The sequence below is a fragment of the Sminthopsis crassicaudata genome, chromosome 1 (assembly GCF_048593235.1).
Source record: "Sminthopsis crassicaudata isolate SCR6 chromosome 1, ASM4859323v1, whole genome shotgun sequence".
Lineage (NCBI taxonomy): Eukaryota > Metazoa > Chordata > Mammalia > Dasyuromorphia > Dasyuridae > Sminthopsis > Sminthopsis crassicaudata.
In genome coordinates this window covers 684352305-684370670 of record NC_133617.1, presented here as the reverse complement: position 1 = coordinate 684370670, position 18366 = coordinate 684352305, and the positions used below count along the sequence as shown (strand labels likewise).

The 18366-nt window shown below is 34.7% G+C and overlaps 1 protein-coding gene across 12 annotated transcripts in view; it reads left to right on the top strand.

Annotated features, from left to right (window-relative positions):
* Positions 1 to 18366, top strand: part of COBL (cordon-bleu WH2 repeat protein) — a 343248-nt gene that overhangs the window by 135969 nt on the left and 188913 nt on the right. For 5 of the 12 annotated variants that reach the window (XM_074283615.1, XM_074283610.1, XM_074283604.1 and 2 more), the window contains exons 5-6: positions 7087 to 7178; positions 11244 to 11312. In XM_074283615.1, the coding sequence (XP_074139716.1) occupies positions 7087 to 7178; positions 11244 to 11312 (161 nt within the window). Of the gene's footprint in view, positions 1 to 1467; positions 1513 to 7086; positions 7179 to 11243; positions 11313 to 18366 lie in introns of all 12 variants that reach the window. The other 7 variants (XM_074283605.1, XM_074283603.1, XM_074283607.1 and 4 more) reach the window with 3 other exon arrangements.

Sequence of the window (18366 nt, the reverse complement as noted above, 5' to 3'; positions counted from 1 at the left end):
TATATTAGGAAATAATAGGAAAATCCAGTGAAAGACATTAATAGTAGAGGTGGAAGTCCATAAGAGAGTTATATCTGAGAAATCAAGGGAAGAGACAGATATTAAGAAGGGGAATGTGCTCTGTGTCACAGAGAAATCAGGGGAAATGTGGATAGAAAAAAATTGAGAAATTTCTTAATTATAGACCTGGATTCCTCTACCCCCATCCTTACCCCGAGGGAAAAAATGTCTCAAAGGAGGAGCAGGGGCTTTTCCTCCTTAAAATGAATTTTTTAAAACATATTTTGGGAAAAATGAATATTGGGGGTTTTATATGTATATATATATGTATATATATATACACACATACATATACATATATATATGTACTTATTAAATTTAAATTAGGAAATCCTGTAGATCTTTATAATACAATCCATGATATAGAATAATGGATCTTGAGCTGGAAGGGACCTTGTGGACTCATGGCATAAATAAGGCCCAGAGAGGTTAAAGGTAACATAAGTTTGCCTGATTATTAGTGAGATGATGAAATTCCAGAAGTTGTTTGAAAAATAAATGCAGAGCATTCTACCAGGAAAAGGTCAGATGAAACCTGGTTTTCTGCCACTTAATTGATCTCCAAGCTCATGATTTCCTGTAACCTAGCCCTGCCATGCAGCCAGTAAACAACCCAGCTATCAGCATACACACAAAGGGATTCCCTGCCCTTTTGGCTAACAAGCCTTCCTGCCACACTTCAGTGGCAGTCAGACAAAGCAAACGGTCCCAAACACATAAAGGGACAACGGATTCCTTTTCCTTGCTCTATTTTTCAGATGGTCTTTGCTTCCCTTCTCTCCACCCCTTCCAACTCCTTTCTCCATTGCAGACTTCAGTTGATCTGCTTTTGGATCCAGCTAGATGACCCGTTCCCTTCATGATTTACATTTTGGGGAGCTCCTTCCCAGACTTGCAGTTTCAGGAGACTTCTTCTAGGGCGATCATTTTGCCAATGAATTAATTGATCTTCCTTCTATGATTTCGCCAGGCTTTCGCACTTGTTATTTGAAACAACTCACCCCAAAAAAGAAGCTCTCCTGCCCTCTGCTGGTACAAAAATTCTTAACAGCTGAGAAATCAACCTAAAAAATAACAGGTTTTATCCAAGTAGCTATAATGGAGCTATAATTAGTATACATCCATGGAGAGGTAACCAGGTAGAGTGATTAGACTTGGAGCCTGGGTTCCAATCCTGTCTCCAACAATTACTGTCTCTTTGAAAACAGGCAAATCAATTGACACCCTAGAATTTAGTTTCCTATTCTGTGAAATAGGATTAACAATATAGGTAACAACTCCTTCCAAAATGAATATATGTAATGCACTTTGTAAACTGCTTTCATTATTATGTCTTTGATTTTGCTATTGTTAATTATTTTTTAACTCTTTTTTTCTGCTTGTTTTCTCATTGGCTACTTTTTCCAGTTCTTCTGACCAAAACTCAGTCAGAACCTTCTCTGGTCTATGGAGGTACAGTAAAGGAAAACTTAAATCTGACAGCTGAGGCCTTGAAGGATCTGCTTCGCATGGCTCTGTTTAGAATGCAGTATTTGGATAATGGATGTATAATATGAAATATTACAGTTTGTAATACCTGTGGATTTAGGTTTGGGAGGAGGGTCTTGTGTTGTAACTGCATCGTGATTGATTACATCTTTTCCTAATTTTTTTGGGGGAAGGTCAGAAATGGGGATTATCCATTGTTTGAAAATCTGCTGTGGTGATCAAATCTACTTATGAGTGAGGATGCCTTAGAAAATTAACACTTCATAAGTCATTGTCATCCCACCTCCACCAAGTAGCTGTAAATTATCAGGTCAGGGTCCAGGTCATACATGCAGAATAAGAGATCAATTTTCTACTTTCTTACCTCTATAGTCACTTGTGGTACCAAGGATACTTGTATAAACTTCCCTAGCTCAGAGTGAATTGGCTTGGAATTTTTTTTTTAACTTTGCTTTACTATGAATTTTTGATCCATATTTTGCACTTAGGCACTTTTACTTCTTAGTTACTTTTCTTTATTGGTAACTGATTTTGTAACATGTACATCTCCAGAGGAATACTGAAGTCACAGAAAAATCCTGTGCTGCTCTATGGGGTAGCATGAGGCTGCCTTTTAGAGATATCTTTAGGAAAGGAGAAAAAAAAGCCTCTGGGGACAATGTAAAGGGGAGTGAATTAACAGCCTTAAAAGGACTTGTATTTAAATTCTGGGTCTGTCATTTATTTCCTGTGTGTAAGTCAAGTAAAGTCATTTGTCCCTCAAAACTTTAGTTTTTTAATCTGTAAAACTAAGGGGTGTGCAGTTTCTTCTGTAAAACTGATCTAAAAAGAAAACCATAGTTTTGGTCTCAGCAAACAGCACCCTGTTTTCCAAGAGTGCATGGTATATGTCAATACTATGTGCCAGCTCACAGTTAATTTTCCTGAGCAGTTTAAAAGTAGAATTTGGTTAAGCACATGCACGTACACTCACACACACACACACACACACACACACACACACACACACACACGCACACACAGAATTATTTTATGTTAACCCAAGGATAGATACATAAACATATAGATATAAAATGCATTGTAAAGTAACATTTTATTAATTCAGGGCAATTAACTAGGAAAGTGAGTTCTGAATTAGTTTTAGAACTCTTGACTATTCAGTGTTTTTATTAACTTTTAAATGCACTATTAAGACATTGTATTAGGTACTGGGGGATACAAAAACAAAATTGAAATCAACACTGCCTTTAAGGAGATTTTTTCTATTGGGAGAGACAGTCAGAATATGTTAAATGTGTCTGTATGTGTGTATGTGTACACACACATAATACGTTTAACTATATATATATATATATGTATATATATATATAACAAAAATATATTTAACTATATATATAAATACATGTTTAACAATACATATATATATTATACACACAAATGTGAAATGTTTTTTTTGAGGGTGAGTCAAATCTGCAGCATCCAGTCAAAGATGACTAGAAAGATAGAAGTGCCCTCCTTCAGAGATAAGGAAGAACCAGAGCTAAAGATGCCTATCAGACATCCACTGAGATGTCTGAAAGGTAGCTGGTGATGAAGGACTAGAACTCAGAATAGTGACTAGGTCTGTATGTATAAATGCTTGTTGAGGTTGGCCTGGATTGAATTTTATCATATACAGAGCAAAAGTTTTCCCATCCTGACTATTCTTTCTTCAATTTACATCAGTTTTGAATTAATAATATTCAAATACAATAGTTTATTTTTCACTGCACAGTTAATTACTTAGGCAGTTTCTTAGACATAAAATACCTCATGAAATCTGGATCTGTATTGTATGCATTATAAAGTATGACTATGTCAGAATCTATTAGGAAAATCTGAAGTTATCTTCTCAGTTTCTCAAGACTGAATCCTCTGTGCTAATTGCCCAGCCTAAAAGTGACCCACTCCTATATCCTACCTCTCCTGGAGGTAGGTTTAGGTTTGTTAACCTAAATAAAAATAGACAAAGTCTATTTTATTTCCTTTGCTTAGTTGAAGCCAGAGTCTTGTGGAATTTTAACCAATTGGTAGTTACTGGGCAGGTTTTCAAGCGAGGATAGTAATGGGGATAGAATAAATTATCCTTTGAATCAGGAAGCATATCCTGTTTTCTGATAGTAAAAAGTATCTGAGCTTTTACACTGGGTCTAACCCACACCCTAAAGGCTTTCTGGCTCATTGACCCCCTGGTATCATCTCATATCTCTAGATAGATTCCTCCTTAATCATTACAGCCTTTCCCATCGGCAGCTTCTTTATATGTATAAATCAGTGACTTATGGAAGTAGCTGACTGGGCAAAGAAATGTGCTTTCATGGCAATTATTTTGTCAGTATTTATTAAGCACCTGCTATATGCCTCATACTGTGCTGTAATGATTTACAAAGAAAGAAAAACAACAATCCTTGTTTATGAGGCACTCATGATCTAAAAGAAAAAAAATTTGCAAACAACTATATGCAAACAAACTAGGTATATGCAAGATATATTGGAAATAGTCAACAAAAGAAAGGCACTAGAATTAAGAGGGATCCTGAAACTTTCCCTCTAGATGGTGGGATTTTAGCTGGGACTTGAAGGAAGTAAGGGAAGCAGTGGAATTGAGGAAGGAGAGTATTTCAAATTAATGAAAATGTTGGGGGGTGGAGAAGAAGGGGAGGGGTAAAGGAGAGAGAGAAGAGGGGAGGGAGATGGAGGAGGGAGGAGGAAAAGGAAGGAGGAAAAAGGAAGAAGAAAGGAAAAGGAAGAGAGAAAAAGAGAGAGGAGGAAGAGGAAGGGAGATGATAGGTAGATGGATGAATGGATCAGAACTGTATAAGTATAATCCAATCATCATCCACATATGTTTGTTTTGATCACTCAATCAACATTTATTAAAAGTCTACTGTTTGTCAGTCATTGATAAACCTAACAAGCTGTAGTATTAAGAAAGTCATTAAAGTTGTCTGGACTTTAGTTTTCCTCATCTTAAAAAGAAGGGCTGGGCTAGAATTTAAGATTCACTTCCCTCTCTAATCTTTGATCCCATATTTAAATAAAAATGGAGATGAGAACTAAAGTTGTGATTTCACAGGCATAGGAAAACACAGATGAGGAAGTTCTTTCAACCAGTGCAGGTTGTTATCCTCTCTATAACTTATTCTTATAGAGCACTGAGAGTTTAATTTACTTGTGATCATACAACCAGTACATTGACTTGAAGTTCGATTTTTGTGATCTTGAGGATCCCCATCTCCCTCTATCCACCGTATCATTCTGCCTTTTGGAATATATTTGGAATAAAGACAGCTATTTTGTATTTAAGCAGAAGTATGGTATAGGTTATAGAAAGCATACCTGAGCAGCAGGTTGAGCAGAATTTCAGACTCCACTTCTGACACTTGATAGACAAGACACCAAGTACAGTAACCCCAAGCAGTTCTTTCACCTTATAAGTTACTGGTGAGATGCAGAGATGCATTGGTAGAATTAGTCTCCTCATTGAGAGATCCCTGTACTTACTAGTTCGGTACAATAATTAAAGGTGTTTTAAACAACTTAAATGGCACCATTCCAATGTGGTGTTCACATAATTTACATTTCATAAAACTTTTATGTGACACAACTCTTTTGTCTGTGTGTCCTGGGGAATTTGGATAGGATTGTGACAAATAACTCAAAAAGAGATATTGGAATTTAACTTATTTCCTTTTGATAAGTTTACATTAAGACTGTTGACTTCCTTGAGAACTTGTACATACATATCTGAGATTAGGATCTTTCAATAAAAAACATTAATTTAATGCTATTTGGATGATAGTTTAATAATTAAGAAGGAATACATTTTCCATGGCCTGTTGTTCTTCTTGGGTGTTAATGAACTTTGACTTTGCTAACAATCTTTTTTTCCTGTGTGTCCATAACACTTCTAACTTTTGGCATGAATTCTGGAATGAGTAAAGGCAAGAATAAAATAATCCTTAACCTTGTTTGGGGAGGTAGCATCTTGATCATCCTAATTAGTAAAATTATAATCTCCAGCTGATGAACTTGAGCTCTGAGAGACAAAGTTCCTGAAAGAAAATCCAATTCCTTTTCCTTCTTCCTCCCTGCCTTAGTTTACCCATCAGTAAAATGAGAATAATAACTATTCTTCCTACTTTTTATGTTAATTGTGAGACTCAAATGAAGACTGAAAAAGCTCTTTCAGAGTGTAATCTATAACAACATAAAGCTTTGATTTTTTGTGAAATATTATGTACATTATTAATAAGTAATTTTTATAGAATGATATAAATTATGAAAATGGAGAACCTTTTCTCATCACTCCAAAGCACTTGATTTAGGCTCTAGTCAACAAGGTCTAAGGAGAATTTAACTCCTTAGCTTTTGGAATAGCTAGAGATTCTTTGCCTTACAAGTCTAAAAACTGTCACTTTTCTCATGTACATTTAATAATGAAGTTGTGCTTCATTCGTGAAGAGAATCATGACATCAGGAAGGTAATGACTTGCGAGTGAATTAGATTTAAGTGAGAGATTAGATTTAAGTCATCAGCCTCACTTTTTGCTCTGGCCATCTGGGTCCAGTGGCCAGATATTGATCAGGATGGCTGGAGATGGCCCTGCATATGGAGTGAGACATTAACCTTTTTAAGCTTAGTTTTTTCCAGAGTTCACTATGAGACAATGCCCATTCAGTGATTAAGCTGGGTAAGAAAAAAACAGTAATATTAATGGTGAGACATATATACTTTTGACATTATTAGAGAACTTGGCAATGGGCTGGATAACTAAAATCTTCAATCAAAGGCAATTAGAATTTGGAATATTTAAGATTTTTAAATATGATTATTTTTGTCAAGGATTATGCAATTGTGATGCATTAAAGTTAGAAGGTATTTTCAGCAACTCTTTCCCCTGCTCCCCCAAGAACAAAAGAGAGAGAATCCTGGAAGAAAAACTGCCCAGACTGAGGGAGATCAGGGAAGAGATTTGGTAATGGATCTGGTAATGTAGGTCATGAAAGTTTCTAATTTCAGAGTTTTTGATACCATCAGTGTTGTTCTCTGAACTGAAGAGCAGTTTTTTTTTTCAAATAGAAAGTGTTGTTGTATCTCATATAATTAAGCCTCTTTGATCCCATATTTAATTCCTGAAGCATGGCACCTATTACACTGTTTCTATAGTCCCTAGGACTTGAGAAGTTTCTATTCAGAGCACTGATCACTCCACTCATCTATCCCCCAAAATGCCTTTCTTTAAAGTTTTATTAAAGATGTCTTAACTTGCAGGGGAAAAATCCCACTTAGGTTTATTTTCATTCCTAGACAGGTTTTTAAGGGGCCAGACAGCTATCTCTAAACTACTAAGGGAAATTAAGCTCATTTAATACTATTGTTTCAACTTTTTGTTTTTCTCTTCAACTTGTGTTTTAAAAATTTGGAATTTTTTAAAAGTCCTGAATCTTTAAGATTTACTAATGAGAAATAACTGTCACCAATTTAATTATTTTCAGAAACCCATAGGAAATCTCTGAGCAGTGATGTCGTGGACAAAGAGAAGAAGAAATTTCTGGGGTTTTTCAAAGTCAGCAAAAGAAGCAATAAGGTAATATAACTCATCTGCTTTTTCTTAAGCAAAAATAACATTATGCATCAAATATTCTTTTTTCAAAAAGAGCATTTATTTTTCAGAAAATTAATTCATTGAAGTGTACATTAATTTATCATTAATTTGTAAAGTGTGAATTGCAGATCAGCCCATTTATGATTCCAGAAATAACCTTATTAATCTTATTTTTCATCTATATGTTAGAATAGAGCAGGTATAAAATTCACCCTTTCTCTTTGTACTCTGAAACATAACCACAAAACTCCAGAGCCAGCCACCAAGGTCTAAGGACAATTTAATCAGCTCAACCTCTGACACATGGATGTTTTTGGCCATACAGATTTGATTGCCTACCAAGCTTTTCCATTATTCTATGGAATAGAGTCCATATCTTTTATTTCTCTAGATTGGGCAGTGTTTAGAGCACCAGCCCTGAAGTCAGGAGGACTGGAGTTCAAATCTGGCCTCAGATACTTAACATTTTCTAGCTGTGTGACCTTGGGCAGTCACTTAACCCCAATTACCTCAGCAAAAATAAAATAAAAATCAAATATTTTAAGCAACATATTTTGGGAATATCATTGGGAAGCTTTTCAGAGTTAACGTTTAAACACTAGATTCTGATAGAAAAGAGTTAATTTGATTGTCATACATAAGGAGCACATTTATTTTGTAGTATCTTTTATGGGCTGTCCGAAGTCATTAATGCTTTCTTGATTAAGAAAACAAAATATCTGATAAATATATGTAACCCACAACCAGTGTAATTTGTATTGTTTTCTTTTGATGTTTATGCTTTCATTTATACCCAATTTTCTTCATTACAAAAAAGGCCAAAGGAGAGTATACCAAAAGAAAAAACAAAACTTTTTTTGATCAATGAGATACTTTACTTGACTTTATTTGATTCAAGCTGATTCCTGCATATCTTTGCTTACATATTGTACTATGCAAATGGTAGCTTTTGTTTGTTCATTTGTTTCATCTTTTCCTGCTGGTTGGGTTCTTTGGCCTCCTCACTTTATATCACTAATTTCCTTCTAGTTTTACTTCTTTCTTTTGTGTCAGTAAGTTGTTTCTTTTAAATAGCCATAACAACATTAATTCTAATGTATTGTAATTACCAAAATAACATACGCTTCTCATCTGTGTAGTGATACAAGTTGTTCTAGAGATTTTTCACGATGCTAATATCAGAGAAATGGACCATATGCTAAAAACAGTATTTTCTTTTTTGCAGTTAATTTTTCGTAATAATAAACAGTTGAGGTCTTGAATAGGAAGACATTAAAAAACTTGTAGGGACCAAAATGAAGTTGTATTTTATTTCACTGAGGCCTTAAATTCATTGACACATACTAATTAAGGGATGGGAAATTGGAACATTTCTAATTCTCCTTGTTTTGGGAAAATATTTTAACTGTGGCATAAGGAGAATTGAGAGATAGCAAAGACAGTTTTGTAAAAAAAAAAAAAAAAAAGACTAATATTTATTTAATCTTTATAACTGCTAAGTACTCTTTTGCTTTCTCATTTGCAGTATTTCTGGTATCTCCAACTAATTAGCTAAGGGGCAGTAAGGTGACATATTGGGTGGAGTACCAGATCTAGAAACCGGAGGAGTCATCAAATCTGACCTCAGACACTGACTAGATGTGTGACCCTAGACCATTTTAACCCTGTTTGCCTCAATTTCTCATCTGTAAAGTGAGTTGGAGAAGTAAAAGGCAAATTATTCTAGTATCTCTGCCAAGAAAATCCCAATGGAGTAACAAGAGAAAGTTGGACACAAGTGAAAAGTGACTTAAAAACACCAAAATAATTTGCTAATTAATTTTTCTTCTATTATTATTTTTGTTTAAACTGTGACTTTATTTTTTTGTACATTAAAGTTGCTCTCATTTGTATTAAATCACCTTTCATTTGCCCTTTTGTGGGGGAGTGGGAAGCAAAGAGTAAATTTCATATCTTTCCTTAGATCCTTAATTGTGTGACCCTGAGCAAATCACACAATTCTTCTTTGTCTCTGTTTCCTCAGCTGTAAAATGGGCTGAAGTTATATTTAAAAACTACTTTCCAGGATTTCTGTGAGGATCAAATAAGAGGATAGATATAAAGTGCTTTGCAAGTATTATAAATAATTGGTAAATATTTAACAGCTGGATTTTCCAGAGGGAAAAAAATAAAGGCAATATACCTCCAACTTTAATCTGCATTACTAACACTTTCTCTTATCACTTTCTTAAGTCTAAACAATCAATAAAACTGTAAATCAAGACCTGCTTTGTAGATTTGACAGCATGTAAATACACTGAAAACTTGAGATTCACCTCCTTTGAAATTGGTTTAAGCTGGCTCCAATATACTTCTGCTTATATTTTGCACCATGTAAATGCTTGCCTTTGTTTGTTTCATTTTTTCCTGATGGTTCGCTGCCTTGGTTCCTTGCCTTTACACCACCAATTTCCTACTATTTTTAATTCTCTTCTTTTGTGTCTGTATCTTTTTGTGTATGTGTGTTGACTGGCTATTGGATGATCAAAAATGTTTTGCACTCTGTAAAGAAGGTTAAAATTCAGTCCTGCAGTACCATTTTATTCCAAGTTTAAAGTTTAAAATTACTTTAAATCCAGCATTTCAGTCAAATGCTCAAATTTCTAGAATGCTTTCAGAATTCTAAACTACTTTCCTCTAATAATTATGTGAAGTATTAAGTTTAGAGATTATCCTCATTTTACAAATGGAAGAGTTGAATCACAGGGCCAAAATGTTTAGATGAATTCAACCTGCCCAAAGTTACATAATTCAGAATAGGAAGACCCAGGACTTAAATACAGATCTCCTGACTGTAAGATCAGTACTCTTCCTATTACCACTCTCTCCCTGCTTTTTGAATTAATTTCTCTAACCTTACTCATCTTACCAAAATTGCGTCAGTCATATAGTAGCAAACCTAGGAAAACTTACTCTTAGATGGACCAGCTAATACTTTGTTTCACTAATGCTCTGAATTTCCTTAGATTCTCTTGGTTTGCTCTACTCTCAAAAAGATTCTAAAATTTGGTGTTTTTTTAAGTAGCCATGACAGCATTAATTCTCATAAAATGTCATTGTAATTACTAAAATAACATGCACTGCTCATCTACCTAGTGATACCAATTATTTGTGAGATTTGTTTTTTGGTACCTAATATTAGAAAAAGGGACCATAGTTAAAAAAGTAGTCATATTCTACACTTAAACCAATCAGCTATTTTTATCTTTTATTTTTTAATTTGAAATACTGAACTGGTCTTAAAGGAAGACTTGAATAATTAGATTATTTAAAAAATAAAGTATCTAGGTTAAAAAGGAAAAAAAAGTGTAGCTCCAAGAATAAAACTATTTTTACATGATCTAGCAATCCCTTTTTCTCTCCTCTTTTAAAAAAAGGCCAATTCAATGAAAGAATTTATTAAACCTACCATCTTACATTATGCAAAAATCCAGCAAGAAATTCATATGTTTGTTTCTTACAATTTATCTTACATTTATATAGCAAAACCAGAACCTTGGTTGGTTGGTTAATAATATTTTTATTAAACTTTTGGGGGAAATGATATAAATCAAAGAAATTCTCCCTTTCCCTTAAGTTTCCAGGGTTATAGGAATATCAAAAGATGCACTGTAAGACAAATTGTGAAATTTCAGGAACCTCAGAAACATCTAGTCCAACTCGTAACTGACTGAGATACTCATGTGCAGAGAAGAAAAAATAGAAAGTTAATACAGCTAAATAAAATAGTATAGCAACATGGCAAAGAGGCAGTCACCCTAAGCTCCAGATTTTAAAATGTTTGCCAAGTAAGTTCTACTCATGCCTTAATTTTTGTAGTTGTTAGTATCTCTAATATCACCCTTTATTCATGGTTAGTCCCCAAGGAATCTAGAAAAAAATCTGGATCTTAGTTGATTTTAGTAGTCTTGGATTTCTAGTGCTTCTGTTGATTGTTTTGATGATTGTTTATTTGAGGTCTTAATTTTTTTTTCACGTGATTCTCTGGGTAACTTACTTGTGTTCCAGGCTGATGGGATGCTAAGAGTGGAGAGTGATGAGGATATTTTAAAGTCAACCACTGAAAAGAACTTTAATGTGAGTACTAACCTGCTAATAGGTGCTTATAGCTAACCATACATGTAAGATCACTGAGAAAAAGGAAATTAAAGATACAGATCACCTCATAGTCCATGTTAAAGCTTAAGTTAAAATATACATGTTTGGTACCCATTGTACATATATACTAATGCACACGTGTGCACACACACATGCTATCCCATATTGTCAGTCTTTTATCAGTGTCAACAATAATTACTCTCATGTAACTTCTCACCAAAAAGGCCTAAGCACTTGGGTATTGACCTGTGGACCTGCCCAAATTAGACATTAGGTAGATTCAGAGGTAGTTTTGGATGAGCAGACTTTCTTCATTATGTTTAATGGAAATAAAATCCTGTAGTAGCTATCTATGTAAGTCACTGAGTATGTGAGTTTCAACTTGTGGTCATCTTCCTCCCTGTTCCCCCTTCAATTAACCAGTTCAGAATTATTTATTTAAGAAGTCTCACTTTCCTTATTTTAACTGATCTATTTACAATTGGGTCCCAATTAGTACAAATAAGAACTAAAAACGTGATCTCATTATTACAAAGAATTGGATTTGATTGAAAATGATTAAACAATGAAATAATTGAACTTTAAATGGGGCAAATTTGAAACCATGTGACCATTTCATGGTATTTATTTGGACTTTCAACTTGACCAGAACCAGAACCTGTGGGTGGTTGGGGAGGAAAAGAGCAGTTATAGAGACAAAGGAATCAGGGATCAAATAGAAGTTTAATTAATTTCAAAGTGAGGAAAATGCTTGTAAGCAGGAGTCCTCCTGAGGATGAGGGCTTAATGTGCTAGGGCAAAGCCAGGGTTTATAGTAGACATGAAAAACCACAAGTGGGCTAGACCGTGACATAATCATCCTTAGGTCCTGAGTAGCAGTTCTTAAAGCAGGCTCATGTGCAGACAATACAGACATTCTTGGGTCCTGTCTCCAGCAGTCTCCAAGGTGATTGGCTCACAGTAAGGTACAAAACCAGACTTAATGGAAATGAAAGCCTATAGTAACTATGGAAGCCACTGAGTATATGAGTTTCAACTTGTGGACATTTTCTGCCCCTCCTTCCTCATCAGTTGGCCAGTTCAGAATTGCTCATTTTAGGAAGTTACATGGCAGTACCTGGTTCAGTTCACTTAGTAGTTACAAGAAATAAGGATTGTGAAGATGTCAAGAGATGTAATGGATCATTTGCTTCTGGCTCTCAATCTCTGGGAAATAAGGGGAGCTCCCTGGGTGAACACCTGGTGCTAGTCAAAGCAATAAACTTTTCCAGAGGGTGAGATTATCCAGAGTGCAAAGGATTGTTGTTATGCTAAACTCAAGGCATAGCTTGCTTGCTGGGTCTTAGTTCTCAGAAACAATTTGACAGGACCAATCAAAACCTAGCTGTATTATGTTTCATGGCATAAGGGATAATATCTAAAAAATATATGATCAGAAAAGGGGGTATGCTGGTCATATAGCAAGAGCAAGAAAGAAGCACTGGAACCTGTGAAATGTTTGAAGATCAAGAGGATTATTCTGCATATTGGATATGGCTCTTGAAATTGTTATGGAAAAGCATGAATGAGGAGAGCACTGGATATAATAAATCCATCAATCAACAAGCATTTATTAAGTACCTGCTATTATATGTTGAAGTATAAAGATGTAAAAAAGAAAATAATCCTCACTTTCAAGGAGTTTATATATCATCAAGAAAGATAGGTATACATGTAAACACAGAGAGAAAGAATACCTACATCAGTGACATTAGCTACCCATTGAAGCATAAAAGTTCCATTATCTTGTCACTTACCTTTTATAAAATTAGTGATTAAATAAGTATTTTTAAATGCCTTATATATGCCAGTCACTGTGCTAGGTGCTGGGGATGAAATGCAAAAATGAAAGAATCTCTGCCCTCAAAGAGCTTATGTTCTATTGGAAGGAGATAATGTGTACCTATATAAATAATTACAAAATATACACAAGTGAATACTACATAATATCTGATGTGAAAGCAAAAGGAGGGAGTGGAATCAGGAAAGGTCTCATAGAAGGGTGTACTTAAGCTAAGTTTTGAAGGAAACTAGAAATTGTAAAGAAGTGGAAGTGAGGAAGGACTGCATTCTATGCATAATGTGACAGCCTGTAAAGCATGGAGATTTAATTCGACTTTGGGTAAGAAGGAGCAAGAAGGATAGCTCGTCTGAACTAGAGAGAGGGAAAGGAAGGGAAGAAAGAGGGAAGGAAGGAAACAGAGACAGAAAATATATCTGTGATACACCTGGAAAGGCAGGCTGGAGGCCGATTGTGCAATGCTTTAAGTGGCAAACAAAGGCATTTGTCCTAACATTCTGCACACTGGAGGTTTTTGAGCAGGAAAGTGACACACTCAGACCTATGTTTTAAGAATACTATTCTGGTAGCCGAGTATGAATTAGAAATTGGAACAACCGTAAGCAAGGATATCACTGCAGTGATTCAGGCAGGAAGTCCTGAGAACATAAACTGCATTTGATGATTGTGAATGGTGAGAAGGGGATAGATATGTGACAGGTAGAAAGATGAAATAGACAAGACTTGATAACTTTCTAAATGGGCATGAAAAGTGAGGGGAAAGCAAAAAATAACTCTAAAGGCATAAATTTGGGTAACTGGAGGGATTCTAGGGATTCATTCCATAAGTTTGCAAGACGGGACATTATAGTGGAAAAATAATGAATTCTCTTTGGAACATGTTAAGTTTGAGCATCTATAAGTTGCCTAATTTTAAAAGGTCCATTATGATGCAGAATTGTAGCTCAGGAAAAAGACTGGGGCTATAAATATATTGGGGAAACCTCAAAATGGGATTCTTGAGGTCTCTGATCATAACTATTAGCATTTAGGTGCAATTTGTTCCCAATGGAGCTTTACTAAGGCAAGTCCAAATTGTCAGTTGTCTCAGTAGAATGGTTCCTTATATTAAAACATCTTAAGGAATTGGTAATTCATTATATACTATCAGTCATTCCAGTAAGTTCCTTTTCAGTAACATACATTTAAAAGGGAAATTATTTCTTAACAGTAAGTGAACATAATATACTTTTAAAGTGCAGTATTGTAAAATATAATGCTGACATGAAATAGGTGGGGTGAAAGTAAATGTTATATTTCTATAGTACCATTTTAAAGAGGCACAGAAGGCTTTCACCAAAGAAGAATACATGAGAACACAGAAATCCCTGTTTCACCACAATACCAGAACATAAAAGTGACCCACCCAGTGTGTCTGGTATCATGTAGACAGAAGAACCAAATGAGGGACGATTTTTTTCATTCTTTACCAATATTGTCCTATCATTTATGGCAACCTTAATTTGTAGGACCTTAGCAAAAAAATTTTGGGGTGCCCTCAGATTTCACTGATATGTGCTCCAGGTTGTTATAATCTCCTTCAGACTCATGAAATTTTTTTTTCAAGTTTCATACTTACAGTTTATGTGAGTCTCTGAATTTTCTCATCCTTTTATGTGAAAAAAGCTCAGTCTTAGAGCATCTCTCTGAAAAGTGCAAAATTACAATGTGCAAGATTTATTTCACTGCTCCTTCAGTTGATACATTAATCTCCTTGCATTAATGTATACATTCATAAATTTATCAATGCATAATAAATTAATTTATTATAAATTAATAAATGCATAACTAGACCTTTCTTGACCCATTCTGACACTGCCCTGTTTTAGTTGTATTAGCTTGCTGTTTTATTGGAAGTCTAAATTTGAGACTCAAGACTGGAAATTTGGATTCCATTATTATCCTCGACTCATCTTAAAGCTAGGTTTCTTAACTTGATTTGTTTCATTTGCAAGTTAAGTCCAGACATAAGTCTTGGAATATATTTGTAAATGACAACTAGATGGGGCAACCATATTCTTCTTGTTACTGCTGTAGCTATAGTAAGATTTTCTGCACATAGTAGGCAGGTAGCCCTGTTAAAGACTAAAAGAATGGAAATCAATTACAGAATGAATAAATATATTTAAAACCTGGCAATCATAATGATTATTTGCCTTTGCTATTCTTATAGAGGAAAAATGTGCTAAAAGTTTATCCCTTCATTGTGAGTAAAAAAGACTTAAAACCAGGAAGGTCCCAGTATCTTACTGAATTAAATTTAAAAAGTATTAAATTAACTAATTAAAATTAAGAGGTAGGGAATCCTGTTGCTAAACTACTTCCTCAGTACCACATAATTAATTGTGTGTGTGTGTGCAGTCAGGGGAAGCTTATGGAGCCTTTCTCACCATTTCTCTTGTTTTTAAAAATGACTGAAGTAATTTCTTCAATTTCTTTCAATTGGAGGTCAGAGAAAATAAATATGTAATTTGTTTACTTTCCAAGTTCATAGGTCCCCTGAAATCTATCCACAGAACCCTTGATGATCTGTGCCTTCTCAGATTAAGAACTTCTATTCTATACATTATTTATGAGTGATGGAAACTTGATAAAGAATTTTATCAGACTTGTTATTTTTTATTTTTATATTTAATTAGTAAGATATGGAACCCTGGCATTTGATAGCTCTTCTCTGTGGGTATGTCCAATCTAACTTCATCACTGTGTTTGTGGCTCCATTTGCTCTCATTCCAAAGTGACAACTTGATTTTATGTGTGGTGATAATTATATCTGATTATGTGTGGTGATAATTATAGGTAGAGATATTTATTATAATAATCAGTAGCATATATTGAATTTTGTAAATAGCATCTGCTCAACAGCATCTTGCTATGTTTAAAACTTCAAGTAATTTTGAAGCCTGCAATGTGGACCAGTTAAAAGATATACTTACTTATTTTTTAATTTTTAAACTTTCCATGTAAATAGACAGAGCTGACTTTAAGCCTGAGGCTTCAGTTTGTCTCAAACATCCAGCACAGCCCCTGGCAGATCTTTATGGTTTGATTAAATGCTTGTTCGATTGGACAGCAGACAATCTTTAGTGACCTTCAAAGTGTCATGTACATAGTAGGAATTTAATCTATGTTAAACACTACTGAATGTACTGTTAAGTTCCAAATGGCCTAAGTCTTAATCCATAATATGGTTTTTATAACTAACTGAGTACTTAAAATACCCTCCCCCCCTCTTGCTGAGGCATTTAGGGTAAAGTGACTTGCCCAGGGTCACACAGCTAGGAAGTGTTAAGTGTCTGAGGTCAAATTTGAACTCAGGTCCTCTTGGCTGGTGCCCTATCCACTGCACCACCTAATTGCCCCCAAATATCCTTTCTCTTACAATTTTATACATTTTATTCATGTTGTAGATTGTCTTTGCATGGTCCAGGAATTATTCTTTTCTATGGATAATTGTGAGAAAATTAAGTGGATAATCTGGTGTCTATAAAATGGGGCTTTTTTTTTTTTTAATACTGGAGTGAATTATCTGAATGACTTCAGATAATATACTTAGCCTTCTTCTGGGAAATATGGTAGCTCAAAAAGAAAGGTTAAGTGACTTCAGGGCAACATAGTTAAAGTCAATAATAGAATATTCAAACTGGGGCCTACCTTGGAGATTATCTTTTCCAACCCTCTCATTTTATTTACAGAGAAAATGAGACCCAGGGAAATTAGATAACGTGCCCAAAGTTTCCCAATATAACAGATCAAGGGATCATTGATGTAGAGCTGGCCATCTATCCAGTAAGAAACTGTGAGCTTTTTTGCATCAGAAAACCAACTAAGCTTTGGAAGTGGTACTCTTGACTCCAGCACCAGTGCCCTTTTCTCTGTATCACCCTGTCTTCCTGGATCTTAAACCGAGATCTGTTGACTCTTAGTCCATTGCCCTCTTCAGTAAGCAACACTAGATATTTTAGAAATGTCTTTTTAAATGGCCATGAGAATACTACTATATTTGAGTACTCAGGATCTAAATAACATGGACACACTAAAGTCAGTGAAAGGGAAATGGGAAGATGTGTGGTGAGCATAAATAAGTTGAAACATTATAAATAATGCTGATGTGTGAAAAATGCCTTAAAAGATATCATGCAAGGGATATACAAATGGGTCTCATCTAGAAGGTCCTAGAGTATTCCAGGACAGATTGCAATCAACATGTCATCTGGAATACTTCTCCAAAAATAGGGAATCCCTCTTCTATTTGAATGGCAATAGATATTCTCCAGGAAAAAAGTCCTTTTTTGAGTACATATCACACCTTCCTATTTTATGCCTTATTTGAAATTAGTGAATATGACCAAAGTTATTTTTTGTTTTCTTTGTTAATAAATTTTCATAACCTAAAATAATTTTCCTTAGTTGAATCAAATAATTATTTTATAATGAGCAAATAAGAAATGCTTTGCAAGCTCACATTTTCTGTATCTTTCCCCCATGTCAACAATTCTACATTAGTGTTATATTCATTCTTCTATCTCATTGACTCCATATCTCTAATCAACTGTCATAACTTTTCCTGTATGTGTTCTCTTCTTTGAGCTTACATAGCTATCATCCTAGATTTAGAACTTTGTCACCTCCTCTTGCAGTGTCCTAGATCACTGTAGTAGCTTCGTAATTGGAAAGTTCCCTTTCCCCCACTCGGATTGTTTTCCACATTGCTGGAAAGCATAGATTTGACCATGTCACATCCCAACTCAACTACAGTCACACCTATTACCTCTAGGATCTTTATAAACTCCTCTGTTAGATATTTTAAGTCTTTACATCTCGATTACTTCCAACATATTGATTTACTTGATGTTCCTCAAATAAGTTATTCCATTTCTTTTCTCATTGCCTATCATACCTAGAACTCCTACCCTCCTCATTGCTGTTTCTTAATTTGCTTGGCTACCTTCTATAGGAGGTCTTTTATAAAACATTTAAACAAACATTCGTAAAGCATTTAATACAGTCCCTAGCATATAGTATGCGTGATATAAATGCTTCTCTTCCCTTTTAAAATTACCTTCCATCTATCTTGTATGGATGTTGTATAGATTTATATACTGTTGTCTTCTCCATTTGAATGTAAGCTCCTTGAAGACAGTGATTATTTGT